Here is a 20,615-nt window from a genome sequence, read left to right as displayed (position 1 = left end):
GAGTTTATCAGGCACAAGTTAGAAGAAGAGCAGCGGCAGTTAGAAATCCTTCAGCAGCAGTTGCTTCAGGAGCAGGCGCTGCTTATGGTAACTAGTCCTCACCAATGCTTCATTGGTCCTCAGTTCGCTCGCAGACACTTTCTTCTCTACCACTTAGTAATGATTCCTCATCAATAAAAGCGGATTTAAGTGATCAAACTGATCTGCACTTCCTGTGTTGGTGTGGTTGGCTTCTATTTTTGTAGAAACAAATTGTTTTAAATTCTTTCAAGTGATAAATGCAAGTAAAAGTAACGCTCTAATCTCTATCTGGATGTTCTAAGACACAAACACGGCTCTCATAATACACATAATACAGTGACCTATATTTTCTGGGGAGATTTGTACGTTTTCAGTTTTTAGGTATTTCCAGCTTCGTTTAGAGGCCAGAATTGCCACCCTCTTGGCATCTTTGTCTCCAGCTTGCGCTTGTGCGTAGGAGTTGCTGTCATTAAAATTGAATCTTTGTTTCAGTTTGGAAAGAACAATAGCCAAAAGCGCCGGTATGCATGAGGCAGATCAGAAATCCATTCAGTTGCATCTAAAATTGTTTACCCCCCCTCTACAAACTTATTTACTGCCAAAAGTGTTTTGCAATGAACAGATTACAATAAAACTAGTATTGCCAGACTGTCATCTAAATTCAACACCAAATCCTACCTCCAGGCACCCCTGCAATGCCAAAACTTTTCAGCCTCTGGAACAGACATCAGGTGTTGGTTTAGGCACAGCCTGATGGAGGCTCAGTGATAATCTGGGACTGATTTGCTTCCTCAGCAACTGGAAACTGGTCAGTGGAGGGCAAGATGGACTCTGTCAACTACCAGGAAACCCTGAAAGCAAATGTATCTAGTCTGTGAGGAAGCTGAGGTTTAGGTGTAGGGCCGCACCTATCACAAAATTGCGATATGTTTAAATCATAATTGCGATTGCAATTTTATTTTGACTTTTCTCCGCAAAACCACAAGCAATAAAAATGGCCTGTAGATAAAGATGCTTATAAACAAGGACCATTTAAAACATACATTCCATGTTCTTATCAATCAGAATATCATTTTTCAAGAGAATATCTTGTTGAGTTGGACATCAATCCATGTTGAACATAAAGTACAACCAACAGACAAGTCTATCCATCAAACAGTTTGACCGGAACTTAATGCTGTGAGATTCCTGAAATAAGTAAGATTATATAAACTCTAAAACAAGTAATACAATTCTATTATCTCACTGTTTTGACACTGTTTTAACTCTTTTGGAGGCAAACTCACTTTAAACATCTCATCTGTTAATTGTTACATAGCCAATAATTGGAAATGGTGTTTTTTAAATTGCGACTATATTGCTAATGCGATTGATTGTTCAGCCCTATTTAGGTCCACCAACGTTGGCTTTCAGAAGGTTTACAGAAAAATACTGAAGTGCCATTCCTTGTCGCCTGACTAGAACTCTATTCACAATCACTTTTGGGATTTAAAAAAGGTGGCTGCAGCACATAAACCCAAGAATATTAATAAAGTGGAGGCCTTTGCCCCCCAAATAGTGGGCTAACATTCAATAACGCCTTTAAAAGCTGATGTTTGGCTATAAATAATGTATGCAGAGGGTTATAACATAAAAAGTGCTCTTCTAAGTACTAAAGATGCTATTCACTAGAAGGTAAATCATTTTGAGACGGCAGTAATCATTAAAACTGGCCTTTTTGTGTCAAATTAAATCGACAAATAAGCCAAGAGGGCGTACTGAACACATTTTATCTTTGCTTATAATGTAACACATTATAAGCAATATTCTCTTCGCATTAACTGATATTTGTTGCAGTAAAATGGGAGTTATCATATACTTGATATCAGATGTGCAAAACCTTAGTCTGCGCTTCAGTTTGATGAAAGCACGAGGTGCATGTGGATGTTAGAAGTATGCTGTGTTTTCACGTCTGTGCCTTTTTGTTAGGAGTACAAGCGAAAGCAGCTGGAGGAGCAGCGGCAGTCAGAGAGGCTGCAGAGGCAGCTTCAGCAGGAGCATGCCTACCTGGTGTCTCTGCAGCAACAGCAGCAGGAAAAGAAGCCCCAGCTTTACCACTATAACAAAAACCTCGAGCCCAACAACAAACCTACCTGGGCCCGAGAGGTAAGCGTTTTTTAAAACACGGAAATGCCCCAGGAAACGTGATGTACTCAAAGACAAATCGTCTTATTCCAGGTGCAGGAGCGAACTAAACTAAACAGGCAGGGGTCACCCAAAATCTGCACCACAGTGTCTGACACCGCCATCCAGTCGCGCTCAGACTCCATCAGTCAATCGGGAATGGTCCAGTCTGCACAAACGCCACCGATGCAGAGGCCCGTAGAACCCCAAGGGGGTCAGGGAAAGGTTTGTGTGTGTGGTTTAATAAAACCTTGCAGAAAACTAGCTGCTGATATTTTATGGCTGTAATTCTTGACCTGCCTTACACTTGAAATCTTTGCTGCTTTATTCACGCCTTCCTTTCTTTACTGTCTTTTCCCTTCACATCTTTCTGTTTCCCCATTTAAATTAATACCATCTACCTAAACAATCTGTGCATTTCTCATCACTTGGCCCTACATCTTGGACTTGTCCTTGGGTGCTCCTCCTTCTGCTTGGCTGCCGCCCCGCCTGGTGTTCTTCCTGCTCCTGGCCTCTGCAGTTCCAGATGGCTCACTTGGTTCCACTGAAGCCTTACGCTGCCCTGTTCCCTCGCTCCCAGTCCCTCTGTGACCAGCCCACTAGAAACATGTCCGCCTTCCCCACCCAGGATCCTTCCCCCACACCCCGCCCCATCCATTCCAGGGAGCTCGTCCGTCAGAACTCAGATCCCACCTCTGAAACCCCGGGGCCGCAGTTGCACCAGATCAGGGAGGACCGTGGCCCCTGGATCCGCCTGCCGGACGTAGAACTCCCACCCAAGGTAAAAATCCTGTAGCTGATCTTGATGTATACGGCAAAATAATACTTGATCTATCTGTAACCAAATTTCTGCAATACAAAAATCAACAAAAAAGAGAATAAAAAGATGTCTGAGGTTTTTGGTGTCGCTGTCAGATTCCCCAGAGAACTGCGTCCATTGCCACAGCTCTTAACACCAACCTTACCTCTGGCATTAGGCATCCTGTAAGAGCCAGGTACTGAAGACAACCGTATGTTTTGAATAGTTTAGTAAACTGCATAATTGTAAAGTATGGTTGGTAGCGTGATTAACTTTAGATGATTGTACCTTCATGCCAGTAATCCAGATCTCAGCCGCAATGATCGCTGGGAGAGAGGAGACAGTATGAGCATCATATCCGGTCTGCCCCAGACGGGCTCTCTAGAGAGGCATCGCATCCTCAGTGAGTCCCCACCTCCTCACTGCTGCTCGGTGGCCAACAATTTTTGACACAAGTTTTATTTCAAAAATACAGTCCCTTACGAAAGTATTCATATCCCTGGAACTTTTTCAGTTTGTCACATCACAACTGCAAACCTCAAATTATTAATTGGGATTTTATGTGACAGACCAGTGCAAAGTGGGGCTTAATTGTTGTCTAAGGAAAACGATGCATGGTTTCAAAATATTTTGCAAATAAAAGTATTTTTTAGTTCCTTTCACTCCAACTGCTTTCAGATGTCACCTATTTAGTAAATGGAGTCTGTTATTTAATTTCAACATAAATCCTGCAGTTCTGTGAAAGCCTCAGTTTTGTTAGAGAACGTTGGTGAACAAACAGCGCCATGAAGACCAGGGGACATAGCAGAGAGGTCAGAGATGAATTCGGGGGTAGGTTTAAATGAGCGATCGTAGATAAAACGATACCCTGAACTTTAAAGATCTCACAGAGCTCTGCTCAATCCATCATTTGAAAATGGAAAGAGTATGATGCAAATACCACCTTCCCAAGACATAGACCCAAGTCATAGACTAAGCTTAAATAGACAGATAAGGTTAGGCAAATTTATATAGCACATTTCAGTACAAAGACAATGCAAAGTGCTTTAAATTATTAAAATATTGGAAAATAAAACAGAGTAAAAGCATGTTGGAGTAAAATGTAAAAACAAAATAAAACATGGGAGAATAGAAACTAAAAGCAAATATTAAAAACGGTTGGACTGCAAAATTGAACTAATTATGTTTTAACGAGTTTAACTAGAACAGTCGAAGGCAGATAAATCTTTTAATCCTGATTTAAAGGAACTCAGGCTTTCAGCACTTTTACAGTTTTCTGGAAGTTTCTTCCAGATCAGTGGAGCATAGGAACTAAATGCTGCTTCTCCATGTTTGGTTCTGGTTCTGCAGAGCAGGCTGGAACCAGAAGACTTTAGTGGTCTGGAGGGTTGATACACTGATAACAAGTCTGTGATGTATTTAGGAGCTAAGCCATTTAAGGATTTATAGACTAACAGAAGTATTTTAAAGTCTATTCTCTGACATACAGGGAGTGTAAGGACTTTAGAACTGGGGTGATGTTCTCTACTTTCTTAGTCTTAGTGAGGACGCAGGCAGCAGCGTTCTGGATCATCTAACAGATGTAGAGCTGCTCAGGTGAGAAAATCAGTGGACAGGACAACTGGTAATCATACACTTCACAAATCTGGCCTCGATGGAAGAGTAAATAAAAAAAGTTTGTTAAAAGAAAACCAGAAAAGGTCCCATTCAGGGGGCGTAGCAAACATGGATAAAGGTGCCTCAGTCAGATAATACCAATACTTTTTGCCTACAAGGAAAAGGCTACGTATGGTGGAAAACTTACTCTGGACGTTATCCTGAACACACTGCAACCACTATAACACATGGTGGCAGCATCATGCAGTGAGGAATCTTTTTCTCCGGCAGGGCCAGGAAAGCAGGTCAAAGTTGATGGGAAGATGCAAAATGCTAGCCTCGTGAGACCATCCTGATCTCGCAAGCTTTCAAGGTTTCACTCACAGATCAGTCTGGCTACTCTCCGTTAAAGAAAATTTGGAGCCGTTCACCAAACGAACGTCCAATCAGCGTTGGCTTTGAGGCCTGTTGAGGTGTGACGCAACGGGAAGCGCGACAGTTCAGTCTAAAGAACATGGTGGCTTCAGCCGATGAAACTAGCGTTAGCGTGGCTATCGAGCAAGTTTTATCGGAATTACAGAGTATTTCTCTGCTGAGCTAACGAGCCTTTACCTGCAGCAGCAAGAGTAGCTTGGCTTGTGGTTGTGTTTTCGTCGTCGCTCGTAACAGAGCGACGACGAAGCATGTTGACGAGTACGTCATATGCTTCGTTGATCTGATTGGTTTATTTGGCCTGTCTATCACCAAAATAGGCCAATCAGCTAGCCAGTATTTTCGCCCCTTCCCAAAATTACTTCAACGGAAGGTTTCCAGATGGATATGCGAAGCAAATCTATCTGGCGGAGTCAGGTTAGCAAAATGCAGCAAATTCCTTGAAGAAAACCTGTAAGACTGTAAAAGACTTGAGACTGGGCAGAGGTTTTACCCTCCAGCAGGACACAGACCCTAAACTTACAGCCACATATACAACAAAATGACTTTAACTGAAGCACATTCATGTGTCAGAATAGGCCCTCTGCAAAAATGCCTCCGGTTTCCAGAGCTTTATTTAAGTTTTAGATTCTGTAGCAAGTCTTGAAAATAACTGTGCAGACACTCTGCATCCAGTCTGAAGTTAAGCTATTTTGCAAATGAAAATGGAGATATATTTCTGTCTATTGACCTGCAAAGCTGGTACAGACATATCCCCAAACGCCTGCTAGCTGTAGGTCTGTAGTGAATGCTGGTTGTTGAAAATATTGGCCGGAGGGACAGAATACAAGAGTCTCACACTTATCAAAATTTTATCCATAAAATGAAACCAAAACCATGTATGCTTTTCCTTTACATATATACCCTACTATGTGTTTATCACATAAAATCAATCAAAGTTGAAATGTGACAAGACATGTGACAGTTCAAGTTGCATGGATACTTTTTCAAGGCACCCTGACACTTTTTTATCCCATTGTCAGGTACCTCCAAAATGGATTCACCAATGCTCTCCCATGAAAGTCGCCATAAACCAGGGGAGTCCCGTACATCCTCTCGTCCTGGGCGACCTGCTGTATGTCTTTTTTTTTTTAATTTTTACCCCAGCTGCATCATTCACTGTTTTTCAACTCCCTTATTAAACTGTGTTAAATAGGGGTGTGCCGGTACACAGACGTCACATTATGTTATATACTTTGGTCTTAAAGTCACGGTTTGGTGGGTTTTTGGTTCACTTCAATAAGATAAACAAATATACAACTGTAGAACCGACTGGAGATTAGTTTTTTTATTGTTTTATATAACTAAAGGATAAGTGGGTATATAGGATGAATGGATGGACTATAGACCAATAAAATAGGCCAATGTTTAGGAGTTTCTTAAAAAGACTGCAGAGACATTTTTGAATAAAAAGGTTTCTCACTTTGAAGTGGTTTATTTTGACAATGCAGAGGGACTCACAAGCTGGGCAGCGTTATAAATACCCTTTAGGAACAAAACACATTTCCATTAATTTGACCCCAATGCCAGTATTAAAAGGTTTACGTTGCTAATATTTAAACATAACTTTTAAATCTAGGAACAAGTAGGTAAATGTTTTGTTTTTGGCAAGTGTTAAAATGTTTTCTAAATTACCACTTGGTTACGGAACTAAATACATGTACTTTAAAATACTCTTCAGGAAATGTTCTGTTCTTCAGGAAATCTAGCTCCAGTGTACATTCGGTGCAACGTTCATGTTTGACGGTACAAGACGAGGCTTTGAATAAGCGTATTGAACAAGGCCTTCATGTCTGAATGAATCCATACTCCAGCATTTACAGATTAAACCCATCAGTGCTACCATGATGCATGTATGAAAGAAAGAAGTGCTCACTTTGGCACCTTTGCTACCACTGCTCACGTTTCTTCTCTTCTTAACTCCCTGGTTGTTGACTTTGCTTCAAATGTGCAGAGCTACAAGAGGGCTATAGGGGAGGTTAGTAACACTGTGTCCATGTGTTGAGCAAGGCCTTGCAATTATGCATGCATTTGCTTTCCTTCTTGATGTTCATGTAAATTTGATTTAACGTCAGACTATGTTCTTTGGGTTTATCGTGTATTTTGTTCATCAACTGAAATGTTGCAATCCCGGTGGCATTTTGCTCTTTCATTTAATTCTGTTGCTCTGATTTACTTAAGTTTTAACTGTCTCTAAACTTTTCCTTTTGATGACCCTGTAATGTCCACGTTCTTTTGACTGTCATTAGTTTTGGCTGCACATTGATCACTGTTGTGTGAGCATGTGTATGTATTGTTTTCCTGTTTGTGTTTGCTTATAGCTTTAATTGCTCTAAGCGATTTGTGGAAGTAAATGGTGACGCATGTGTGTGCAGGACCATGGCCTCTACGCTAAGGAGCGTGCCGAGGAGCCTCCCCGGCCCCCCGTCAAAGCCAACGATTACTCCTCATCTTCAGAGAGCAGCGAGAGTAGTGAAGAAAGCGAGAGTGGCGAGGGACCAGAGGAGGAGGAAAGCCCGACAGATCGGTAAGATAAGCCTTAACAAAAACAATGCTGGTCATTCAGGAAACTTAACCTCTTGGGATTTTCTGATCTCATCCCAGGTATCCTCTTCAGCTCCTGCTCAAGGTTTATTTTTAAACTATCTGTTGAGGTCCCTGACAAAGCCCCAGTTGTACCAGAGAGACCTGCAGCAAGCCATGTCCTTTTTTAAAATGACGTTGGTGGAAGAATGATGGTTGCAGGGTCCCAGTCTGCATTGTGTGACCTGCTCTGCAAGCTGTGCTTTAATATCTCCAGACAGCTCTTAGTGTAAGACAGTTGTTTGCAGAAAGTGCTTAAAATACCAAGTAATTAGATTTTAGAAAAAGTTCTAAATTCATGGAGCAGAAGAACGACAGTTCAATTCAATTTTATTTATATAGCGCCAATTCAGGAAACGTGTCATCTCAATGCACTTTAAAAAGTCAAATTCAATCATATTATACAGATTGGTCAAATAAAAATTCCTATATAAGGAACCCAGTTGATTGCTTCAAAGTCCCGACAAGCAGCATTCACTCCTGGGGAACCGTAGAGCCACAGGAAGAGTCGTCTGCATTGTCCATGGCTTTGCTGCAATCCCTCATACTGAGCAAGCATGAAGCGACAGTGGAAAGAAAAACTCCCCATTAACGGGAAGGAAAACCTCCAGCAGAACCAGGCTCAGTATGAACGGTCATCTGCCTCGACCGACTGGGGGTTACAGAAGACAGAGCAGAGACACAACAAGAGAGACAAAAAAGCACAGAAGCAAACATTTATCCAGTAATCTGTTCTACATTATATGGTAATAGCGGGTGAGCCGTCTTCTCTGGATGATGCCACAGCTAACAGAACACCAGTTAATCATGTGCCAAAGTTTTGGTCCACACAAGATTAACTGGAATCACACTGAAATTTATTACAAGCCGAATAATCCGGTTTAATCAAAACTGACAAAAAATGTCCTGATTTAAAAAAAAATTATAATAATAATCTGCAGCAGCAATAGATGAGCTTATTGAAGACTGTGGCTATGATTCAAGCCAAATCTATCTTGACAAACAAATAATAAAGAAATATATGTTATAACCATGATTTATTATAACATTTTAATGGCCTTCTTAGCAGAGGTAATGCTGTGTTGGAGCACCATGTCCTACTGAAACTCCTGTTGGGACAAAATATCTGTTTTTGTTGAGGACAAATTAGTAGGAAGGACTGTAGTATCCATCACCTCATTGGTAAGGGGGGGTCAAGTAGGAGACAATTACAATAGTAACATAAACCAAGATGTACTGGAACCTTTGCAGGCAATTGTCTCTCCTTAAATTACTCTGAACAGTGTGGAGGACAAACCCTCCTGATCAGGACACGTCTAGCTTATGTTGATCATCGTCGCTCGGCTTCTGACCGTGTTTCCTCTGTTATTCAGCCACAGAGATGCAGACAGTGATTCAGTCAACACCATGGTGGTTCATGAGGATGAGGGCGAGGTGGCAGAGGGAGAGCAAGCTGGAGGATATGGGGACCAGACCATGCTGGTTCAGAGAGTGAGTCACTTGTATATGCAACAGAGTTTAAAATGCATTGTTACTTCTTTATGAAAACTGATGCAGTGCAAAACCAACTATATTTATGATCAAAGCTCTATTTTTCTTGTCATCTGCGTTTAAATTGCCATTTTAAACGTTTGTCAAGAGGCCTTCATATTGCCTTCTCCCCACTGTCAGGACTATAAAAAGGCTTTTGGTCTTTTGGGGGATTTTTTTTTTTTTTGTGTGTGTCATTTTCAGTTGCAGCATGTTAGCCCAGATTTAACTGTGTGTCGTCATCATTACATAATGACGTGTGTTTGTATGTTTGTTTTTACCTGGAAGACCCCAGAGAAGAGGAGCCATAATGGATACACTAACTTGCCAGATGTGGTGCAGCCCTCCCATTCTCCCACCGAATCAACATCTCACTCCTCTCCAGGAAAAGACTCTGTTTATGATGCAAGTTTCACTGATTCTAAGTATATCAGTCCTCAATATGCGGGTTATTTTTATGTCTGCTATGTATGCCATCCTTTCAGGCATGAAACACTCTTTAAACATCATTAGTTCTGTACATTACTATTAGGAGTTGTGTATTTGTAATTGGACAAAGAAAAGGATATTAGATTTATTTATTTATTGTAATAAATGAATGAATGAAATTAACATTAACCTTTTAACTTCACCAGTATCAATCCAGGGGTTTGGTGAAGGCATCTGGGAAGTCTTCCTTTACCACCTTCGTGGATCTCGGCATGTACCAGTCACCAGGTGGCACAGGGGACAACATTTCAATCAGTGGTGAGTCAGAAGCTTTTTAAAGGTCCCACAGCTTCTGCTCGGTCTAAATAATAACCCATTAAGAGCAGTGGAAGGACTTTAAAACAGAGCAGTGTGTAGCATCTGTTTAAAGTCTGTATATACATTTGATGGATCTGTGAATAACATGGTGGCTACAACTATTTGTAGCATTATTCAACCATAATTTGTTGCGCAGCAAAAAATATTCTTGTAGGGTAGAAAACCAAACCACATAACGTATAATTACATTAGTTCTATGCAAAAATGCGTAGAATCCCTTCTTCTGAATGGTTTGTTTTACAGGCTCCAGATTTGAGCAGCTGAAGATGGAAGTGCGGAAAGGCTCCATGGTGAATGTGAATCCTACCAACACGCGCCCTCCTAACGACACACCCGAGATCCGCAAGTACAAGAAGAGGTTCAACTCTGAGATCCTGTGTGCTGCACTTTGGGGTGAGGATAAAGATAACTCTGCTTCTTTGGAAAAAGTGCCAAATAACCAAACAAATGCATTTGATTAAATTAGAAGATAGTTAACCATGTTTGCTCAACTTGTTGTTTTGTGTTGGAAGCCGCTAAGTGTAGTAAAATCAAATATGTAAACATGTAGTTTGTGAAGCTGTGGCTACGAGGTAGTTAGTATTATAATATTTTTCACACCAAACCCTCAGTTATTTATAGATGCGTGTGTTTGTCTGTAGGTGTGAACCTGTTGGTGGGCACAGAGAACGGCTTAAAGCTGCTGGACCGTAGTGGTCAAGGGAAAGTTTACCCACTCATTAACTCCCGCCGCTTCCAACAAATGGATGTTCTGGAGGGCCTCAACTTGCTCATCACCATATCAGGTATTTACATATTTAAATTTTATTATTTTAAAGTTGGGAGCCGAAAACACCAAAAGTTGTTTATTTTCACAACTGGAACTAAAAATGCTTGGATAAAATGTTTTGTGTTAAATGTTTTTATCTGCTCTTTTTTTGTTTTTGTTGTTGCTCTTTGGGAAACAAATCACAAAAAGATTGCGTTAGCTTTAGGTTAAATATTAAAAGTATATTGCATATAATAAAACAATGTTTCACATAAGCGAAAGATAAGATTGTGATACACACTAACGTTTTAGTTGACTTCTTGTAGAAATGATGTGCTTGCTGATTCGATAAATATTCTATTACATATTGTCCAAATATCCAAAACCATTACTTATTTGTTATGATAATTATTTGTGGGGTTTCTTTGATAGAATCCGTCACAGACAATATTTTGCTTTGGCATTTGTTTCCGTTTTTAGCTTATAATGACACAATCAAGCATCCTTACATTTTCAGCAAAGAAGGGAACAAACACCCTGAAAACTTGTCCAATGCCTTAAAAAAAAGCCCATGCCTTACAGGTATAGCGATAAATTTAAGTTTTTCTGTACCCTTTCAGATTGGTAACACATTAGCACGTTCCAGCCCGTATTGCTTTAAAAAAAACAGTGTGCTCAAAAACGCAGGTGTGAAGGTGTGTTTCTGCCACGCGGGTTCAGAATCTCAACAGCTCGTCTGCAGGAAGAGTCCTGAGACTTCCTGTCTTCTGCGTCCACTGACTGGCCTCCGTCTGGGTGCACAAGCGTACAAGCAGGGTTGTCTGTACCCGATCTGTACTGGTAGCACGATCCGTACCATCAGCTGCGTGGCGAACGCGCAAACAGGATAACTCCCGGGTTGCCGTTGAATGCTTTTAGTTTAAAAAGGACCGTAAAGAAAGTATTTCCATCCTTACCTACCAAATGCTATGGTTCACTTTATAACAACTGTCACTATTTTTTACGAAAAATATATTGTGTTCGAAAATTGTTTATTAAACATTTGTGTTGCCAATGCGCCCTCTGGTGGACCCACCACAGCCGATGGAAGACCTTGTTATGGCAGCCACGTCGTTTATTTCTTGCTAAAACATAACTGCGGGTGACAAAAGACTAAACGGACCCGTTCTTTGATCAACACAGTTAAGTTCAGAGAAAATAAAATATCCAAATGAATTAAAATTTTCTCTCTGTGACATGATCATTGCGCCTGCTCAGAGAGTCAAAGTGAAATGTGATTTTCAAAGTAAAGCCCCCCGCCAGTAAAGTAGAGCCTCATTCCCAGAGTATTCCTGAAGCAATATTTTATACACCATAGCATTTTCTTTCATAGGGGCAAGCAGCAATATTTCTTTATCTTTCAGTATGTACGTACGCCAGATTTCACAAGTATATTTCACTATAAACAGATTTAGTGCCAAAACGGGCCATTATAGCTTTATTAGTGGTTGGCTTTGACATTGTTTAATGTGTAACCTGAGATCCTGTTTTCAGCAATTGGATTCATCTTTATTCTCCATATCTGTATTTATTTACTCAACAAAATAGTGTCAAATAATACATTTTATTAAGAGGGACACACAGAGCAAGCAGCTTTTCTTTGTGTGGTGCTTAGTTTCCCACAATTACAACTTTAACATCCAGGTTCTTGACTCTTTCCACAACTTCTCGTCCTGAATGAGCATTTAGCCACATTTGTCAACTCTTTGATCTCTCGTCGTTCAAGGCAAGAAGAACAAGGTACGTGTCTACTACCTGGCATGGCTGAGGAATAAGATCCTCCACAACGACCCGGAGGTGGAAAAGAAGCAGGGTTGGACCACTGTGGGGGAAATGGAGGGCTGCGTACACTACAAAGTGGGTAAGTTTCAGCTGGTTGTCAGCCATCATGCCTTCTCCTGAGAAAATCTAGTGACTACATGTGGGGCGCAGTGAATTATTGATTGCCTGTCTAATGTCAGAGGGCCTTGCTGTTGTTCTGTCTAGTGAAATACGAGAGGATAAAGTTCCTGGTGATTGCTTTAAAGAATGCGGTGGAGGTTTATGCTTGGGCGCCCAAACCTTATCACAAATTCATGGCCTTCAAGGTAAGGCTCTTATTTCCTATCAGATTAAATTCTCAGGTCGATCGGCCAGTACAGCATTGTACTTAATTATCTTCTTATGAATTTATTTGTGCTTCCAATGCCCTTTTTAAACCAGTCCTTCGCAGACCTGCCACACAGGCCGGTGCTGGTTGACCTGACGGTAGAAGAGGGCCAGAGGTTGAAGGTCATCTACGGTTCCTGTGCTGGGTTCCATGCCATCGACGTGGACTCTGGCAATAACTATGACATTTACATCCCTGTTCATGTGAGTTGTGCAGCTTTTGGTGCGCAGTAGTCAAACCTCCAGCCAGCTTACACCTTGGTCGTTCATTTCAAGCAGATCCAAAGCCAAGTGACCCCGCACGCCATTGTGTTCCTGCCCAACTCCGATGGCATGGAGATGCTGCTTTGCTACGAGGACGAAGGCGTTTACGTCAACACCTACGGGCGCATCATAAAGGACGTGGTCCTGCAGTGGGGCGAGATGCCCACGTCTGTCGGTACGGCTCAATCCCAGCCTCCTGTGAAACCGTGCGTTTATGTAAACCCCAGTTGAATCGTTCCCTGCTAATGTTATAATGTGCTTTGTAGCTCATATCTGCTCAAACCAGATTATGGGCTGGGGTGAAAAGGCCATTGAGATCCGCTCTGTAGAGACCGGTCACCTGGACGGGGTCTTCATGCACAAGAGGGCTCAGAGACTGAAGTTCCTTTGTGAAAGAAATGACAAGGTAAGAGAAATACTTGAATGCAGAAGATTAATTTATATTGCAACGTTCAGAAATGATGATGGTAAACTGGGCATTGGTATTACAGTAACTTGAAATAGTTGTAATACCCCTTGAAGTTCTCTCTCTCCGGCTCAGGGCTGGTATTATGCTTCCACCTCCATGTTTCAGCTTGGTTTGTACAGTATAATGTGCAGTGTTAGCTTTCCAGCTCACGTAATGTTTCATGTTGGACAAAAAGATCAAATTTGGTCTGATTTAACAAAGGCACCTACCTTCACATGTTGCTGTGTCTTCTGCATGGCTCGTGGAAAACTGCAAGCTGGACTTCCAATGGCTTTCTTTCAACGATGACTTTTATTCTGGCCGCAATTTGATAAGGTTGCATAACTAGTAGTTGCTCCTCTAGGGGTTGCTGTTCCTTTATTAATGCTCTTTTCATTAGGCTTATCAATTTAAATGGACATCCGTGTCTTGGGAGGTTCACAGTTGTGTCATAGTCTTTCCATTTTCAATTGGTTGCTTAAACATTGCTCACATAGATCTTCTAAAGCTTAAAACACTGCTTTGTTACCTAATTCTGCTTTAAACGTCTCTACAACTTTATCTGTGGCTTTTCTTAATGCTTTTTGTTCACTCTGCTTACTAAATGGAGGACTGCAATTAATCAGGGGTGTCCAAGTACAAGACTTTAAATACAAATGCATGCCACACTTGTCAGAAATTGATTTAAAATTTTGCAAGTAATATCATTTTCTTCCCACTTAGAACAACACAGAGTCGTGCATAACTGCTATCACATAAACTCCACTAAAACAGTTGTAAAGTGACAGTGTGGTAAAGTTCAGGGGGTAAGAATAATTTAAGAACGTTGTAGTTGCCAAAAAGAAATGCTTCACATAAGGGACATTGTCCACAAGACATTTTTTAATAGCTATTGGTCCCAACGCTGAAAAGTCCAACTAATCACTGTCTGAATTTTCTGACGCGAGCGCAGCGTCCGTTGTCCCTTTTCATGAAAGGTTGTATGAAATAAAAATCTCCCACAGTTAATCCTCCTTGTTGTGTGAAAGATGCAGGGTTTAATCATGGCCTTTGTGTCTGTGCTGCTCCCCAGGTGTTCTTTGCTTCGGTGCGTTCAGGAGGCAGCAGCCAGGTGTACTTCATGACTCTGAACAGAAACTGCATCATGAACTGGTGAAGCGGCAGCTGCTTCGGTCCGTGCGTAGAGCCCAGCCGGGTCCGGGGAGCCGAGTGCAGCCGACATTCTCGCTAGCGCATGCACACAATTCCAAGCACTACTCTCTGTTACCCTAAAGCTCCTGCTTACTTACGTGCTCCTACTGCAAAAAAAAAAACAAAAAAACCCGAAGACGTCCACACCTGCCAGAAAAAACCCACCACAGACACAAACTCTAAATCCATTCCAGCCTACACACCTTAAGATGCAGTTTCTACTGAGACCCCCTGGTGACAGTCCCCTTGGAATCATCATCATCATCACGAAAAAAGCGCTGATGAGATTGAAATGTCAGCGTCCTCGATTTAATTTGGACTGTGTATATAAAACCTAGCTTGATTTTTGTTTTGTTTGTGAAGCCGTCTGCTTTAGTTTGAACTATTTAGTTTCTAATTGTGACGTATGTTAACATTCCTACGTTTTAAGGAAGGCATCATTTTTCAAAAAACTGTGTTCAAAAATCAATAGTTTTGCGCCGGAGACTTGGACCAGAATCAGTTTCAAACCTAAATTGAAACGCTGAGGAGTCCTTGTACTGTGGTGCAGCAACCTTTATCTGTTTAGAGATTCAACATTTTGAAATGAAGTTCTTGCTCCATATAAGGATTAATCGTGAATTATTGACATATTACAAAGCAATTAGCAAAGTCTGGGTCAGTAGGCCTGTTTAAATACTTTAGTTATTTATAAACTGTTTTCTGTCACAGCAATTAGGCCTTGAATCTTTTAAATGTAAAAAATAAATTTCAGTTCATTATTATTATTAAATGATAAATCTTACTCAAAGTCTCTGTTTTACAACGCAAACAAAACCAGAACAGAAAAACGTCCCGCTTTAGGTTTCATCTCTGGCTTTGGTAGAAGAAAAAAAAACAACTTCATTCAACTTGTATCCATCTTTCATAGGTTTACAAAGTACGCGAAATTAACTATTTATATGTAGTGGTTCTGTAATAGTACTAGGCTACTTGTTTTCTTAATTTTTACTGTACTTCTAATGCCATATTATTGCAATATATTCTACTTTTGTGGAGTCTTTTTAGGGGGGGAGTTTGTATGTGGGGCAGCATGACGAGAGCTTCAGAAGGAGGGGAAAGGACCAGGAAACGAGGGCGATCAGTGAACTACTCCGCTGTATCGCGTTTTCGTCCTTAAAGCGTTTTGTTTGCGTGAATCTGTGTGTGAGCAGAAGAGCAGCTCTTTGTGAAGTAGTTCAGATCTGTCTTAGGCCAGCAGAACAATTGATCTTAGAGGAGACTCTGCAGTTCAGCAGGGTGCTCCAGCTTATCAGGCACTTTGAGAAACATGTGGGGGGGGGGACTCTCTAAACATAATATATTTTCTAGATTTGCATTCTGCCAAAGTTCACAGTGCATGTTGGAATATTGGGCGAATCGAGGCCAAAGAAAGCAGAACCTAAATGGAAGCTGTGAATAGAGGAGAAACAACGTTCCCATAGATCACTAACCAATGTTTTCCTCCTAAAATATAGAATTATTAGTTTGTTTTTTATATATATCTATAAATAAACAGTGTTTGTCAGAGGTTTAGATGCACATAGAAATTCAAAGCTTTTAATTATGCATCTGAACTGTCCGTTTTTCCCAGACTGGAGTAATGGCGCAAGATGCAACTGCAAAATTATACACAGCGGCTCAAATGTGGACATGCAGCCCTACCGGTAGTCGGTGAATCGTCTTGACTACACGCTTTTTGTAACCCTCACCCGTCTTCTGACTGGATATTTGACCACTCTCCTTGGCAGAATCAGTAGGCTTCATTTAAACAGGCTGGTTTCTTAATAAGGAACTAAATGTTAGCCATAGTTTACAAAGTTTGTGGTCTGTCGGCCTGTTTAATGAACCCCAAAGCCAGCTTGGCTCTGTTTGGGATCCCGTTCCTGTTGGAAGACCCGATGTTATCACTTTAACTCCATCCAGCTGTTGGCCTGAGATAAAGTTAAAGAATTTGAAGACACTAACCGCCACTCTAAGCACATCCAAGCCTGTGTTACAGGGTGTTTTTGTATAATTAGCCAGTAATTATACAAAAATTATACAGTTTTAGCAATGCTCTAGTGCTCACATCTAAATCAGCCAGTTTAAATGAATGTTGCTAATTATTATGAGGAAAAATAGTCAAATATCCAGCCAGAATAATGCCAGAGCTTATGTTCTCTGATGGCTGCAAAGACAATGGTCTGCTCATGGTTTTGCTTAACTGTACTGTATGAGCAATTCGGTAGGTTTCAAGTGGACATCTTAAAATGCCTGATATCAAGACAAAGCAGAGAGCTTTTGGGAGGGGGCTTCTGTTCTGCACCAGTTTGAAAACCTTTGGGAAATTGTGAAGGAAGCCTGATTAGTAATCAGTGGGAAACTTCTGCTAAAGCTTTGCCCTTCAAGCTCAGATGTACTGTCGTTAAGAAAGCTATAAAGACTGCAGGACTTGTTTGACTTAAAGTTAAGATTAATATTATATAAATAGATGATTTATTGTACAGGAAGAATTTTTAAATGGACACGCGGAGCACTTTCTCTTCAGTTTGCAAACAGATATTTGTATATCTAACACACATACTTCAGTGTGCATGTAAGCCATTGCAATAGATTGTATAGAACTGTATGAAAACTTGTCCTCCCCCGAACCCTGACCCCTGTCTCTTCTGTGCCATGGCCTGCACTGCAAATCTACAATACACAAAGAGCTCTGGCACTTTTTGTTTCCTGCTTTCAATCAGTCTGCCATCGTGTTTACAGTTAAAGCAGTGCCTTGGAGTAGGGAAAGTGAGATGTTTAAGAAAAAAAAATAAAAAAAATTAGCCCAGTCCCTTGTCTATTACTTGAAAATCCAAAAAGCAGAGAGACAATACTTTATGATTAATATCCGGTGCCAGTTAAGTGCACTTAAATAAAAAAAAACATCGATGACGACAACAAAAAAATATCAAGAATGTCCCCTAGGTGAACCTGACTTGCCTTCTTGGCACCAAAATCACCTCCAAATGATACATAGCGTGTCCAATCAGAAAGTGGCAATAACAAATGGGTTATCACACGTTCGTTAAGCCTGATGCAACGTGTGGTGGATTCCCCCCCGCAGTGGGAGCCAGCATAGAGAATAGCCATGTGTATGAAACCAGTTAGTAGAGAAAACCCTTGGTTTTTGCACACTCATCCAATGAGACTGTGTGTGTGTGTGTGTGTGTGTGTGTGTGTGTGCGTGTGTACGCTGGTGTGTGTGCGTGTCCTCAGATGATACTTTAGGTTCATGCTGCACAGATCAAATGCTTATTCATCGGTGATGTTGATTGTGTAACCTTGTAGTGGGGAGAGTAGCTTGTTATATTCTGAGAAACCTATTTTATAAAATTTGTAAATTAGTATTATTATTATTAAGAAATAATGGTGAATGTACATCTATACCGCAGGTTTGTATTTGTATAAAAATGTGTTTCACATTATTATTCTAAGCACAATATATTTTAAGACGGAGGGATCATTGTGCAATTTAGCTTAACAAAAATGGAGACTAATACCCCCCCCTCCTTCTCTGCCATAGGCTTTGTCAGCATGAAATCAGATAAAATACTTGGTAACCATTGGAAAAGCTTTCAGCTGTTGCACCACGTCAGCTCTTAAAGCGACGTACACGTTTATATGGCCTCTAGTTGTCAATAAGCCGCGCGGGGCTGACGGGCTGTTAATATTCTCAGGTGATCGTCGTAAAGGAAGAGCAGCGGTGACTTTAGCCTCTTAACAGGAACTGCAATCAATAGGGAAAGGTGCATTAAGCCACTTGCTAGAGAATTATTCTTGTATAAGTTTTACTCATCAAAAATCTGTGAAAACATTAAGGCCAGTTCAGTCCAATAAACTGTGATGCGATGTCTCTTGAGTCGGTTAATGCTGGTCTGAGAACATGGCAAGAAACCATGGAACTCCCAAGGAAACAGGATCTCAGACCAAAACCTCTGTCGGACCTTCAGTAGTGCACGTTTCATTGAATGGAAGCTCTTTTAAGGCAAAACTCTTACTATTAAAAGAAATCATCTGCATTTGGTTAAAAATTCAAATAAAACCTCTAAATTTAATCAGAACTGCATGTGTAATATTTGCAAACGCTGAACGTTTGTTATTGAGGTCTATAAAAGTAGGGTCCGGTGTTTTTAAAGCAAGACGACGGCATTGAAAGACCCAAGTGGCTCAACATCAAATAAATCCGAAGGCTGGCTTATTACGACATTATAGCTAGAGATGCACTGATCAGTTTTCCTGGCTCATGCTGATTTCGGATTCTTGTTGTTTTTTTTTTTTTTTCATGTTTTTGCCTGCCGATGATAATTTTTGACATTATGTAGATATGTTTCGATTTTAAGGACTATTAAAATGGAGTGGAAGTTCGCAATAGAAACGGTAGTCTTGAAGTACAAATTGAAGGAATTTAAAGCATTTGTCCTTTAGCTTTATTATTTTCTCACCTAAAAATGTACATCAAAAGTACATACTGTCAAATCATTTTTAGTTTAGATGCATTTAGTTATTGGGCGGAAGAATAAAATTGATGTTTAGTATTTTTCTGCCAATCACCCAAGAGAGGCGACGAAGGGAAAATTAACAGATTCTGATCTTTGGCAGGTTAATTTGTGTATCTCTAACTATGAGAAACTATCTTTTGTAATAGTAATTCCTTAACTGCTTTAATAAAAAAAAAAAAAAAGCACCTTAACGTGTGAAAGTTTTGTTCAGGTTTTCATTAAGCACCAATCACACACCTGAACATAAACAGACAAACCTGTGAGAAGATTCACCTTGCCGTTTAGGTTTCATCCGTTTTGTTCCCGAAACTGCGTGACTGCCTGGATTCTACGCCAGAATGCGTAGAACCCAGCAGGGTCTGGAGAGGCACCGAGGAGTTATTAAAAGAAATAAAATAAAAATAAAGTAAAAGAGCTGTATGGAGAGACGCCGATGCCTCTGCTTGATGAGCAATATCTCTACAAATCAAAACACTGACTGTCCGTCTTTGTGTGGCTTGCAGGTTGTAAGTCTTCAGTGGCCTTTGGCAGAATAAATGTAGACTAGGTTGTTTTTTTGTTGTTGTTGTTATAAAACCATTTATCTCATATATTTAAGTGCTAGAAACAACAGCTCCTCTCTGTCAGCTGAACACAAATCACCTTCTGGGAAACTTAAAATGCTGAAATGTCAGAAACTGCCTTTATGGTCAGGTAGGAAATGATGCATAGAAACCTAGTAATAATCTGATGAGGCACTTCTAATTTTTTTTTTTTTTTTTTTTTTTTGGTGTGGCGTGTGTGAATGGTATTGCCAGATCATACTCACGATCTTTAGACAGAACTATAATATCATTATTCTTTGTCAATAACTTGATTTTTAACATTTTTGCAACGTTTTAATGTGCCCACATCTGTGTTACTTGTGAGAGGTTAACTTCAGATTGTATTTCATAGACCTATAAACTTTAAACTTTCAAGAGATTGTGCTGATTGAATTTATGTCTTAATACAGGTTGTTTGAAAAATAAAATCTTGATCTCACTTTGGTCTGTTGGTGCCATCTTTTTCTTGTGCGCGTGTCATGCATGCTGGATAGATCTGCCATGAAAGGAAAAAGGGACGGAGGCGGGGAGCATTGTTTCCAGTGGTAAGGGATTCAGGCTTCCAGCCTCGTTTGTCGGCACTCCTGGCAAAGAAGTCGTCTTTACACCCCAAAGGAGACGTCATTAAAGTCCTGGATTCCTTATTAGAAGTTCCTAGAAACATTAAAAAAGTAAAGCACAA

General features: G+C 40.6%; 1 protein-coding gene across 2 annotated transcripts; it reads left to right on the top strand.

Moving 5' to 3' along the window:
* LOC118564568 (misshapen-like kinase 1) lies at window positions 1-20,372 on the top strand (the record flags this gene model as incomplete). 2 transcript variants are annotated; one of them, XM_036143223.1, is given in 20 exon segments in its annotated part: window positions 1-87; window positions 1,990-2,166; window positions 2,239-2,409; window positions 2,705-2,965; window positions 3,100-3,179; window positions 3,283-3,386; window positions 6,034-6,125; window positions 7,005-7,028; window positions 7,426-7,577; window positions 9,007-9,124; window positions 9,452-9,568; window positions 9,799-9,910; window positions 10,214-10,363; window positions 10,612-10,755; window positions 12,484-12,618; window positions 12,744-12,844; window positions 12,960-13,109; window positions 13,185-13,344; window positions 13,436-13,575; window positions 14,690-20,372. In XM_036143223.1, coding segments are annotated over 20 exon segments (2,559 nt in total), but the record flags the coding sequence as incomplete, so codon positions are not given.
* Window positions 20,373-20,615: the final 243 nt, after the last annotated feature.

The sequence above is a fragment of the Fundulus heteroclitus genome, chromosome 11, assembly GCF_011125445.2.
Source record: "Fundulus heteroclitus isolate FHET01 chromosome 11, MU-UCD_Fhet_4.1, whole genome shotgun sequence".
NCBI classification, from domain to species: domain Eukaryota; kingdom Metazoa; phylum Chordata; class Actinopteri; order Cyprinodontiformes; family Fundulidae; genus Fundulus; species Fundulus heteroclitus.
This window is presented reverse-complemented; position numbering and strand designations above follow the sequence as displayed.